A 13883-nucleotide genomic window follows, 5' to 3' on the forward strand; every position below is an offset into this window, starting at 1 on the left:
ACACCTCGTCAACAGTCTATTTTCATGCTTTGCGCACGTGCCATAAAAATAGTGTTAGAGTTTAGGAGCAAATCTTCACTGATGGGTGTAGTGATCTGGCGTGTTTCTATCTTGGCGGTGGGAAATACAGGTGCACCACTGACTGATTAAAACCCTGACAACAGTCAACAGTCAGCCATCAACAATAAACAGAATAAAGAATAAATAAGCTGCTGGTGTATCTTCACAGGTCAGTATCCTTTGAGGTGCACAAATCGCTGCATTGTTAAGATATTAACACACCAAAGTCAGAGCTCACCTGCCTCTTAAAGGGAATGGCAACTGGCCATCATAGACAAAACGAAATTCTAGCCAGAGGCTGCCGGTCACAATCATTCATGCCTTGTGTCTTCTAATGACCTTATCAAAGTTGTGCATATTTATAACAATAAATATTTTAAAATCCTTTTACACAGACGTGCTTAAATGATGTCTAGATGGCTAGAACTGTCCATAAGTACAGATAAGCAACTCAATCCCGCATTCTACATTTAACCCCCAAACATATCCCACAGGTCAGTGCAGAATTCATCGCTTTAGCCTCCTAGTTGTTGTCCCATGACTTTTGGCATGTCAATGTAATACTGAAACCCTTTAAACTACTGTCTACCTTACAAATAATCTACCTTTATTTGAGCACACACACTAAAACGCACATACTCACACCAACAATGAAAAAAAAAAATACATAATAAAAATACATACATGCCATTTCGGTTTGATTTAGTTTTTTCTTTTTTTTTTTCCCTCCTATTCCCATTATCTTCCTCTTTAATATTATTTCTTCCTCCTTTTTTTATTTCTTCCTTTTTATTTTGTGAGTCTCATGTTCGCTTGTGTCGCTATTCTTCTTCCTCAACGAATAGCCAATAAAAATAAAGTCTTTAATAGTCCTCCGAAGAGGTGAGGGTGGTGGTGGCGGGCCAAAAAAAAACTAAACTCTTTAAACATTGTCCTTTTAGCGATTGTAGAGGGGTCTGTTGTGGTGTTAAGAGATAGAAGATGGCTAAGATGAGCGGCGTGGCGTGAAGCATCCGTTTTTAGGGGGCAGAGCGGCGGGTTGCAGGCTGCGGCACGTGGCACCTACACACAATCATGTCCATTTCATGCCGTAAAGCTCTGAAAGAGCAGAACACTGCCGTATCTGATGACCCCTCACACAATCGGCCGCAGAGCCAGAGGGAGAGAGAGAAATGAAGAGGAGAGAGAAACCCATCAGCTCTTTTATGGACCATAAAGGCCATTAGAAGTTCCAGAAGTTAACTCTTGTCGGACAATGCACTTTGTAGCGAGCGGCTTCGACACGGTACCAGTCGCAAATGGAGCATTTCATCCTGAAACTGCAAAAGCGCACAATCGCGTGAGGAGCGTCGAATGTGTCACGCTTGAGGAGATGATTTATACGTCAGATGATTGATTGGGTGGGCACACAGGCCTTTGATTTATTACAGGACCAAGCTAGCTAATGCATCATCGTTCAAGCTCCTAACGAAGGCAAGGCGCATTCTGTATTCAAATACCCTGCTTTGCCAGGCTCAGGCTCTTTTTAGTACATTCCATTTTCTTCCAATTTAGTTGAGACAATTGTCTCAACTATTCAGCTGCTACTGAGCTGTATATCCTCTATAACTGCTGTTGATGCAGCATTGCTGAGTAGCATCACAGCACAGTGCACTCGGAGGAAAGCGCAGCGACTCGGTTCCGATACATCAGCTCACAGATGCAGCCTTGTGCTGATCTTCATCACCCTAGGAGTACATCTACTGTACCTACCCAGAAAGACCAAGGCCAATTGTGCTCTCTCAGGGCTCCGGCAGCTGATGGCAAGCTGCATGGCCAGGATTCAAACCAGTGATCACCCAATCCTAGTAGCATCATTTATACCGCTGGACCACTCAGTGCTCTTTTTCTGTGCATTAATGAGCCAAAAACGATTAACTAGTGTTGTCAGTCACTGGATGCATCAAAAGAAAATAAAAAAGCTTAAAAGAAAATACACAAGAACACAAAACCAAAGAGGTAGGTGTGGCCACTGTGGTGATGTACATTGAGCTGTAACACTGGAATTTTCTGCAATGAAACCAAAACTTCATGTGAAGCGCTGCTTTTTAGTACATTAGCAACAGTTTAGGTCCCATTAATAAGATTAATGCATGCAATTAATCTGGGAACTTGCTCACATTACTTTTTAAAATGCAAATTCACCATTGTGATCATTGTAATAAGTTTGGTGTCAGCTTCCTCCCATACCTTACTCTCTTTACAGAGCCTGGTGACATATTAAGTTAAAAACTACTTATTTATGCTGAAATTAGAATTTAATTTCATAACAAATTTTCACAACCCCCCTCTCTCTCACACATTCACACACTGATGCTTGTGTTTAATGCTAAAGCTCTTAATGCTAAACTTTTACTCATCCCTGTTTTCCAGGTGTACCACACTGCACTTTTTTTAAAAGTAGTAGTATTTTCTTTAAAGAAATTACAGATTAAGCCAGAGAGCGGTGAGTACTGTTTCATACACCTTCAGAAGACTCTTAGAAACTGGAGAAAAAAACTGCTACAGGAAGATTCACATCTGGCTGACCCACATGGAAACAGCAGCTTTAGCCTTTAGCTCTGATTAACATGATTAAGGACTGAGTCTCAGTTTCAGCAGAGAAGAGAATTCGAATTAGAGTTTATTGCAAAGAAGTGAAAATCTGAGCTATACAGAACTGCTACTGACCTACTGTACTAAAAAAACTGTTGACTGTTAGTGTACATCAATGACTTACTCATGCCCCGCCCACAAATTCATTAACTGTCCATAACGACGCGCAATGCACTTTATTCACCTAGGTTACCGTTGTCTACCAAAAGAAATCTTAAGTTCAAACCTTCCAAAGTTTCCCCAAAAGATCCCAAACGTAACAGAGAATGGATTCACCCGTAGACTGTATATAGCTGGACAGAGCATCTTCTCTCAAAAGTGAGGCCCCCACAGGTCGGGCGCCCCCTGCTGTTTGGTTTCAGAAAGCTGTGTAACCCCACCCATCCCCATAGGTTTCAATGGCAAAACAGAACAACTTTTAATCACGTTTTTTTTCTAATATACTGTAATTCTACCTCCATTATTTAAATGCAACAGCTAGTGTAACCTCTGCTTATATTGTCATATTCTTATATCCCCACAGAATTTGTTTTTAAAAACGCTATTCAGCTCTACTCAAAAAAGGTGTGGTTATTGTAAAAGGGCTGGTTATGGGCGGGACCAATAACAGACCGTCAGCTCCGCTCCACTCTGCTCTGCAGCCTGTGACCTCGAGAGAGCCCTCAGGGGCGGGGTTATTTAAATGAGTAGGCTGCTCTCCACAGTCTTTCTCCCTCCTCTGGTCTCTACTGCGCAGACTCTGGTTTCGGGATCGCCAACATGGCGGACGATTTTGGCTTCATTTTCATTGAATGAATGGGAACGGCTACATGGCGTCCATCTTTTTTTTACAGTCTCTGGATTCACCAAATCAGTAGAGATCACGATTTCAATTTAAGATGTATGTTACTGGGCTAGCTAACTTAGCAAGGGCTATATTAATATTACGCAGCCAGCTAATTTAGCCAGATATATGAAAGCAGAGAGAAAGCAAGCTAGCTAAACTCGGTTTTCAGTTCAATGAAGTTTGTAAGGAGGACTGAAGTTAGACGAACCACCAAGTATTTTTCTACAGTCACTAAGTTAGTTAGTAACTAACTAGCTAGCAAGCTAGCTAACATGTAAGTTTTTAATACAGCAAACAAAGGTAATTACCTAGCTACCTTTCACGTCCATTTAAACTGGTGGATATTTGTCCGGCTACCTTGCTGTCCTGGAATTTCCGGTTTAGGAGCGTACCTTCCAGCCTCGCTTTTGTTTTAAAATGGGTGTGGAGTGAATAAGATGCATTAAAGGGAATTATTACCACCCTGTTATGAGATTGGTGAGATAATTTATACGTCAGATGATTGAGCGGGCACACGAGCCTTTGATTTATTATATGACCATGCCAGCTCAACACGTCGCTCAGGCTCGATAGTGAGGCAAGGCGTGCGCTCATGCCGTATTCAAATGTCCTGCTTTGCCAGTCTCGGGCTCTCTTTAGTACATGCCACTCAGGTGCCGTTGTCAGACTGATCCTTTAGCCCGCAGATAGCTGTCAGCGCACCGAGCATCCAGCCTGTCTGCTCCTAAAGCCTTGATTGATGTAGAAGCCAGCAGGAACCACCAATCTGTCTGCTTCCACATTGTGCTCGTCCTGTATCAATTTCTAAGTACGGCCCATCCTCAGGACAGCCGCGCAACACTGGAGCGAGGCGATCCCGCAGCCGCCCGTCTGACGTGGCCGGCCGGCGCTTGATTGAGCGGGACTTTTATAGCCGAGGCCCAGGGATAACAGCTCTCTCAGTAGCCGTCTGCAGCCTAAAGGACAGCAGAAAATGGCACGGCCGGCGCGCCGTCCACCCGCCGCTCCCTCCACTCTGACAGCAGGAACGAGAGAACTTGTTAACTTGTCAGAGCATAAAGGGCAACACGGCCCATTCTGAATGGCCAACTCCAAATGGACTTTTCTAGAAAACATCCCTGATAATGGGAGTTAACTCTAAAAATCTCGTAGAAAGAGCGTAAAAAAAGATTTCACAAAATTAAAAACCTCTGGAATATAATCATGAAGAAAATGGATGATCACAAGCCATTAAACCAAACTGAACTGCTTGAATTTTTGCACCAGGAGTAAAGCAGCATAAAGTTATCCAAAAGCAGTGTGTAAGACTGGTGGAGGAGAACATGATGCCAAAATGCATTAAAAAGCAGGGTTATTCCACCAAATATTGATTTCTGAACTCTTAAAACTTGAACTATGAATATGAACTTGTCTTATTTGCATTATTTGAGGTCCGAAAGCTCTGCATTTTTTTTTTGTTATTTCTGCAAATAAATGCTCTAAATGACAATATTTTTATTTGGAATTTGAGAGAAATGTTGTCTGTAGTTTATAGAATAAAACAACAATGGTAATTTTATTCTGTTCATTTAATGTTCATTTACTCTATTTGAAATATGAATGGCTGGTATCAGATTGTGTATTATTGAGATAAATGCTATTAACAAGTGATTTTTAAAAGATATTTCTAAACATCTGCAATTTGACTGTCAGTTTCCAGTTTTGTCTCATTCTATTCCAAGAGATAGGAGGCTAGTCTCACATTAATGAAGAAAACTGACTGCAGTTATTGCACAAGTGCCTTTAAGGAGCTACAGTACAAGGTTAAACATATGTCACAGTGTCATGAGTGATCTGACTTGTTATTGTGAATTGTTTTTTTTAAAGGTGCAGCGCTTCTGTGCACTTCTGTAAGTCCAAAGCATTTGTGCACTGCTGGGTGTTCATGTGTGCGTAACAAGCAATGGTTCACGCTAAGGGGCACACCTGCATTGCCAAGATAGCAATGAATGTATGACTGATGACTGCTGTCAGGGTTCAAATCGGTCAGTGGAGCACCACACTTCCAGACCTCCATGCTTAACGGTGTAGATATATTCACAAGCACCATTTCTATTTAAATCATGCAGACGCAAGTTGTAAAAATAGACTGTTGGCGAAGTGCAAGATAGCAATGAGCATCATAATGTGCCTTGTGCAGTGTGTAAGATAAGGCCCTTAAAGTGAATTATTACCATCTTACTACAGTATGAAAACCGAATTATTTGTTCGGTATAAGTTGCATTTTATGCGACACTAGTAAGGAACAAGAGTGAGTACAATGCTTAGAGAAGTATTCTGTTAACACAGGGTGATATTAGCTAGTGGTTTATTCCATGTAGCTTGTTTTAACACACAGTAAACAGGCAGGCTACAGTCCAATATACTTACCTCTGAGCAGCGATAGCACTTTAGCGTGGTTAGTGGCTAATGCTAATGCTGCTCCAGCCTTGGTGCTGGAGAACTAAAGTGAAACTCTTGTATAATGCTGTACTTTAGCAGAGTGGCTTCACTGCTTCTTAATACCTGACTGGTAAAATTCATAATAAGGCGCACTGATGATTTTTGGAAAAATTAACAGAGTTTAAGTTTAACCTTACAGTGCAGAAAATATGGTAGTTAGTAGACAATGTGAGCAACGGCAAACAAATACCTGTAGTGATCCAAATCCATGAATCATTTATGTTTTACCTAAAGTTTCTCATCTTCTGCACTTTCTTCAACAAACCATTTCTGAACAATCTGCTTCTGCTGACAGAACAGCACAAAAAACACCATAACAAGTGCCGAGACATGACCTGAGAAAGCAGAACTCCAGGCCGAGGCGCGCACGGTTGTTTTGACGGGAGTTAACTTTGCGAGAAGACAAGGGAAGGTATTAGAAAGTCAGCGAGCAAACTCTCTCAATCAAAGTGCCCAGCTGAGTCTTGAACAGGCTCCCAGATTCTCTCGGCGATCACCTGTCTCCCGAGCGCTAATGATGGTCTGCCATCGCAGGCTGTCGCCCCCTTTTTCAAAATAAGTTTCGGGACTGCCTCGCTCTGAGCCTCGTTTGGAGCCTCGTGCGGAAAACGCGGCGCTTTCGAGCTTCCGAGGCATTATCTGTGACCAATTAAGCTGTTGTTTGGTGCGAGGCATGTGGAATATGACAGTAAATTGCGCCCATTCCAGGCGTGGAGAGCTTTCCGAACAATAGTGCGATCTGGAGGAAAAAAATGTGCCATTAAATTGATCTTTATAATTATGGCGGCCGCTGCCCCGGAGCTTCCATTAATCAGGCCTCCTCATCACTCCGAAAGGTCATTCCGATCGTCCGGTCTCTCCGTTCTCGCCACTGTCAGTCGGCGGTCCGCGAGGAGGCATAAGTACCGGCATATCGGCGGGTGGAGGAGACCACGCTCTCGTCCACCACGGGCATTAGTCAGTTCACAATGCCTGAGGGACACTTTGACAACCATAAAAATCTGATCCGTTAAAAGAAAGAAAAAAAAAGAAAAGAAAAAGAAAGCGAGCGAGCGAGGCGAGGCGAGCACGCGCTGTGCGTTTTTTCCGTTTTGGGAGAAATTACAGGTGAGATAAATCATTAAAGGTGTTGGAATATTTCCTCCCGCTCTGCTTCTCCACATTCTCAGCATGTTCCCTCTCCGTAATGAGACAGGACCGCGGGAGCGGGGGGGAGGAGGGAAAATGGAGGAAAATGTGTGCAATTGAAGCGGTTGAGCCGGAGAGATCAGGCGGCGTCTCCCGGTAGTGAACTGTAATAAAATACCCCATTAAAGGGCAAGGTAAGATTTCCAAGATTTCCATTCAGGTGGATGCGCCATAGTCGTGCACTGATGGAATGCGTGTTTGTATGCGCACGTAATAACGTGAGGGCGCTTACGTGACGAGGTTAGGAGAGGTGAATTCATTCCGGCGCAGGTAATTACATCGGTGTCACTGTTTTAGCCCCCCCTTTCCACCCCCCCCCCCACCTCCGTGTATTTCCAAAGTGGAGTCCCACTCGTAAAAAGGTCTTTGTTGATGATTTGCACGCTCCATAGACCTGCCCGCCAGCCCATAAAAAACGACATGTCAGATTCCGCTGACCTGGGTGACCCCAATCTTTGCACTACATGCCGTGCCAACTGCCCTCTGTCTACTTGGGCCTGAACCACAACCCATCTGCACACACTCTCTGCACACTCTGCACACTGTGCACCCCCCACCACTCCTCTGCAACCTAACACTGTCTGGGTTCCCCTCCCAGTGCCATTGCTTCTGCTGCTACTGTGTGACCTTCAACGGGGGGTACCCCTTACACCACATCAGGATGCGCCATTGAATCGGATGTGGCGAGTGTATATACATATACAGGAGTTGGACAATGAGACTGAAAGGTTCAATTAGCAGGGTAAGAGCACGGTTTTGCTCAAAATATTGCAATGCACACAACATTATGGGTGACATACCAGAGTTCAAAAGAGGACAAATTGTTGGTACACGTCTTGCTGGAGCATCTGTGACCAAGACAGCAAGTCTTTGTGATGCATCAAGAGCCACGGTATCCAGGGTAATGTCAGCACACCACCAAGAAGGACCAACCACATCCAACAGGATTAACTGTGGACGCTGTAAGAGGAAGCTGTCTGAAAGGGATGTTCGGGTGCTAACCCGGATTGTATCCAAAAAACATAAAACCACGGCTGATCAAATCACGGCAGAATTCAATGTGCACCTCTACTCTCCTGTTTCCACCAGAACTGTCCGTCACCACAATCAATTATTGTGCTCTAAAATCAGGTGTTTCAGTTTTATTGTCCAACCCCTGTATATCCACATCCCTCTCAAATCACAATCATAAGTCCAAACACACCTTTTCATCATGTGTTTTTCTTCATTTCTTGATTTTACTAATTTATTTTCTACATTGTAGATTAATTATATTAATTAAAGAGATATTAATGAAAACTATTAAGGATAGGAAAGGATTGTCCTCCCCTAACAATACCCTGATCTAAACCTGACGATCTGAGATGGTGATTTGAGGTGATTTAATTGGGATGAGCTGGAGCTTCTTTCACAGCGTGAAGGAAAGAAAAACAGCAACTATTGTTAAGCACCCCCAGGAACTCCTTCCTTTAAGACGCTGATAAAACTATTCCAGGGGACTCTCCCTCATGAAGATACTGAGATTAAAATCTCACCAAGGGTCTGCAGATCTGTCCTACATGTGCTACTTAGAACTGCTGATTTCAGAATTATGTGTTCCTGTATATCTTTAATATAGTCTTCAATATTAAATTTACAGTGTAAAAAGAAAGAAAGAAAACACATTGAATTAGAAGACAAGCGAATCAGATAAAAGAGTTTTGTGTGTCAGGAATCATCATATGCTTCAATGAGCCATTTGTATGCTCCTCCCATATTGTGACATCACAATAAGGAAACCTGAGTGGAACCTATCTGACTCCACCCCTCACCCCTCCCCGTCAACCCCCAGTAACCAGAACCCCACCCACTAGATTAGTTAAGGATCTACCATTTCGGTCTGCTGGTTGAGAACCTTAGACAGTACAAAGCAGGATTAGCCAGTAGACTTCTTCTGAAGGAGGAATCTGTACCTACTGTTCACGACAAATCAAACACTAAGCATAAACATAAGGTCATTTGCATTACGGTACTTGTACTTTATTACTTGACACCTCTGTCCTTCATTCTTGTGTTCCTGGGAGGTCCTTATCAAGAACATTTTCCCCAAGAACAGATCACAAGTCAGATCTCTGCGTTCTAAGGGATAATAAAGCGCTGTGGAGTAATTCTACATGGATGGGTTTCTTATTACTGAATGCTGGCCAACTAGGCCTTGGAGTTGACAGTTCAGTGGAGCAGTGGACAGGCAGGCGACGGGGAACAGAGAGAAAGAAAGAGAGAGAGAGAGAGAGAGAGGTGTGGTAAGGGGGTGAGGGGAGAGTTACAGCATCAGTCCGAGGCTTTACTGCCCCTTCTGATCCGGACAGTAGATAAATAAAGAGCGAGCTGTGAGAGAGAGCGCCAGCAGCAGTTGAGTGATGTGATGCTGGGCGAGAGACATCAGAAGAGAAGGAGTGTGAGAAAGAGAGAGAAAGAAAGAAAGAGACACACCAGTAAACACACGCAAATAAATGTACAGCACAGCCTTTTCCGGGCACTAGAGGGCACTTAGGCTACACACATGCCGCCACAGCCGCCGCCACTGCTGCCAGCTTTACATTAAAGAGCCTTTTAGACTCACCGCTTCTCTTTATATAACATCCCTCACCCTGCAATTCAACTACACTATAGATCTGCTCACAACTTATATCCCACAATATCCCACAAGACTCGCCTCAGCGCTGCTGGAAACAATATGATCCTATAAATGGCTTCTATATGTTCCTATAGACGTTGAAAGGTTGCCAATAAACGATAGTAGAGCGTTAAAACAGTGTCTGTAACAAGCATCCAACAATAAATACATTTTACAGTATTTCCCTGTTTTTTTTTTCTCTTAAAATGACAAGAACACACTGTTTATTGAAATGTTTTGCCTGACTTTACCAAAAAATAATGTTTAAATAAATTGTTGAACTGCTCCTGAACTGCTGAGGGGGCCATGCATTCGCTGTAGCGCCCCCTAGTTATGAAGCAGTTTGCCCCTGCACATTAGACAGGCCTCCACACTGTCTGGTTCTTTGGCTCTTTGTCTTTTTTTTAAAGTGTTAAAGTGCAAAATAAATGAAGTTTGATTGGATAACAAAACTAGCTTTAAAATAAAAAGTGTTTTTTGTAACATGTTTTGTACTTTTACACAAAAGTTGAAACGTTATGTCTCATTTAAGTTATAATACACTAAGCAATATAATACTCTAATAACACCCAATAAAGATAGATGTAAAAAAAAAAAAGTTCACTTTCTGGCAGCAGGGCTGTCAAAAAAAATCCTGTAAACCCCATCCACCAAAAAAACTTCCAGCAAGTAATCCAGCTCAGAAAAACAGTCACCATTATGGCTAACATGTTCCAATCATGCCGTGGCCTGCTGTTAGCATTGCGGCTAGCCTGATTTAAGAGTACCAAGGCCAGCTCCTGTTATTATTAGCTTTGCAAATTTAACCTAGCTGTTAGCATCATATCAACCCAGCTTCAAAACACAGTTGAAGAATAATGCACAGACGCTAAACACATATTAAAGAAAACAGCAAGACTTGGCCCCAATCCTATTTCATCCATTGGGCCTAACCTTAGCCCTACCCCTCTGTTTTGCATGTTCATGTCTAGTGGTAGGGTGTCCCGATTCTTGTTAGGCTGGAGGGGTAGGTTAGGGGAAACTTTTGGGGCTAAATGACCCTTTACACTGAAATTTTTCAGAGACGCACTCCAAACAGAGATCTCTGGCAAAATGGAGCACAAGCGACCAAAGAAACCATCATATTTGAGTCTTTCCCTTGTTAAAAATTTAGATAACCTTTATATTACCATTGTTTAATGTGTAGTTTCAGTTTTTAATGATAATTTTCTTCATAACAAGCATTAAAATTAGCTAGAAGTTCATCTCATTAGCTAGCTAGATAGCTAACTTTCTCATTCCACCTTAAATGATGCAACAGATGACAGAGGCTGCAGCATTTAAGGTGGAATGAAAAAATAAGATAAAAGCTAATAAAAGCTAATTTCAGCTTCTCATCGTAAAGGAATTAAAGAATGGACAACTTTCTTAAGACATACGATAAAGATCTAAAGTTAACTAGTTAATCAGCAGCAGCAGTTAGGTTGTGGAATTTTAATGTTACACTGCTATAGCTATATCTGTATCAGGTGCTTAAAGGGTTGTACCAATTCTTAGGGAAATGATTTCACCCTTTTACCTTATCCTAGCTCTGTTCCACTCGAAAAACAAGGGGTAGAGGTACAAAAATCAGATCTTATTCTATGTAATCCATGTGGTGCCTTCAGCCTGTCAGCAAATTTCAGTGAGTAATCCAGCTCAGAAAAACAGATAAAATTCACTTGTTTCCAGAAATTAACTCCCTGTTAAATCTCATAGCAGTCATCCAGTGAATGTGTACCTACTAATCTGTGAACCTTGCATGACTTGTGGCCACACAAATCCACTGTTCCCTGATAATGACCCCTCAGGATAATTAGGAAACTTAATGAGCGAGTGTCGCTACCGCTAACGGAGAAGCAGGGCACCACGGGTCACATGCAGCTTAAACGCAGAGGCCGGGACAGCAGGACAGCAGGACAGAACCTTCAATAGAGTGACATTATCACCCCGGCCTTCACTATAATGCTTAAGATCCATGTGTTATGTAGTAGCCTGGCGCTCGCTCACCAGAGAGATAATTTCAGACAGCAGGACAGATGCATGGCCATCGGATTCTGTCTACAAAGCTTCCTCTCGCATTGATTCCGGGAAATCGTGTCTTTTTTCAGCCACGTGATACTCCAGAGGACCAAAATTCAATGCGCTTGAAGTACTTGATCGCTGCATTTAGAGCCGGCCTCTCGGGTGGAGATTGGATTCAGTTGGCAGCAGATGCTGGGAGTTAACGGATACGGCATGGACATAGATACTGACCTGTCTGAACATCCAGGTTCAATGCTTGGCTTGACAGCTAAATAAACGGCAAGGGAATAACAGAGCCTACAGCACTAAAAACCAACTATTTCCCTTAAATCGTTTTTTATTTGGATGTAGTAAGTAAACACTATTTTAGAGTTTTCTTATATACTATAGTATATACAGCTCTAGAAAAAAAAACTAAGAAAACATTTAAAAATTATGAGTTTCTTTGATTTTACCAAACTTAAAACCTCTGGAATATAACCAAGAGGAAGATGGATGATCACAAGCCATCAAACTAAGTTATTCAAAAGCAGTGTGTAAGACTGGTGGAGGAGAACATGATGCCGAGATGCATAAAAACTGCGATTAAAAACCAGGGTTATTCCAACAAATATTGATTTCTGATCTCTTAAAACTTTATGAATATGAACTTGTTTCTTTGCATTATTTGAGGTCAGAAAGCTCTGCATCTTTTTTTTTGTTATTTCAGCCATTTTTCATTTTCTGATGAAAATGAAATGCAAATAAATGCTCTAAATGACAATATTTTTATTTGGAATTTGGGAGAAATGTTGTCTGTAGTTTATAGAATAAAACAACAATGTTCATTTTACTCAAACATAAACCTATAAATAGCAGAATCAGAGAAACTGATTCAGAAACTGAAGTCGGCCTATAGCCTGCTGCTAACCTCGGTTTAGCCGCTTATGCTAATGCTCCAGCCTTAGTGCTGGAGAAATTTGGGAATCTAATTATACTGTGAATAAACTGAAGCGTTTTACTCACCCAAATAAACAGTTTTTAGGAAAGAAATTTGTGTAGATTTCCAGCCAGCACTTGTTTGACATTTGAAAAAAAAAAAAAAAAATATATATATATATATTACAGTTGTGTTTACTTAGCTTAGATTTACTTAACTTAGTTAGCTACCCCTCACCACCAATATAGAAGTTAATTGATAGTGCGCCTTATAATCCGCTGTGCTTTATAGTGCGAAAAATAATGAATAATAATGAACCCTTTTCATATTTGGGAGAAATCAGATATTTACAGTAACAATCAGTATTGTTATTTTAAGAAATATAGATATAACTAAAGCACATTTTAGTGTTTCATATCTAAAAAAGTCAATATTAAAATAAATAAATAAAGAAAACTGATATATGGTTACTTATTGAAAAAGCTCAATTAAGAACAGGAGTAGCAGCTAGAAGTACCAAAGCATGCAGTAAGAAAAGAATCTGGAAAAATAAAAAAAACAGAAATTGGGGCACTACTTACGTTATATTAGACAATTAAAGAAAGCCTCTTTCTCTTTCCACATTAGTGAGCAGGCATGATACACACTTACTACCCAAGAAGGTCAAGAGAGGATAGAGGGATGGTAGAAGAGAAAGAGAGAGAGAAATAAGAAAGAGAGAGTAAGGAAGAGGACACAGATGAAAGGATACAGCTGTCCTCAGTGTAGGGGACGGGCATGGTGCTGCCGGTGGTGAGGTAGCCGTAGAAGGACACCTCCAGGGTGTAGCAGTAGGACGTGTCGTCCAGCAGACCGCCCAGGAACCGCCGGCCCGTCCCCGCCTTCACCACATCCCGATTAAACGAGGTGCTGGACTGCAGGAGAACAACACACACACACACACACACACTTTTTTTAACTCTCTTAGGACACAGACACAGTTTTAAAAGGTACCTCCAATGGTTCTTTAAATAATTCTACTATTCACTTTATTGACAACAAAGGAGGTGTTATCTTTGTTTGGCATTTTTCAGCAG

At 41.8% G+C, this 13883-nt stretch overlaps 1 protein-coding gene across 1 annotated transcript in view; it reads right to left on the bottom strand.

Moving 5' to 3' along the window:
• The window catches only part of agbl4 (AGBL carboxypeptidase 4), a 678742-nt gene that overhangs the window by 13866 nt on the left and 650993 nt on the right, over positions 1–13883 (bottom strand). The window contains exon 11 of the mRNA XM_049486062.1: positions 13559–13721. Coding sequence (XP_049342019.1) covers positions 13559–13721 — 163 coding nt within the window. The remainder of the gene's footprint in view (positions 1–13558; positions 13722–13883) is intronic.

Source organism: Astyanax mexicanus, chromosome 12 (genome assembly GCF_023375975.1).
Source record: "Astyanax mexicanus isolate ESR-SI-001 chromosome 12, AstMex3_surface, whole genome shotgun sequence".
Taxonomy (NCBI): domain Eukaryota; kingdom Metazoa; phylum Chordata; class Actinopteri; order Characiformes; family Acestrorhamphidae; genus Astyanax; species Astyanax mexicanus.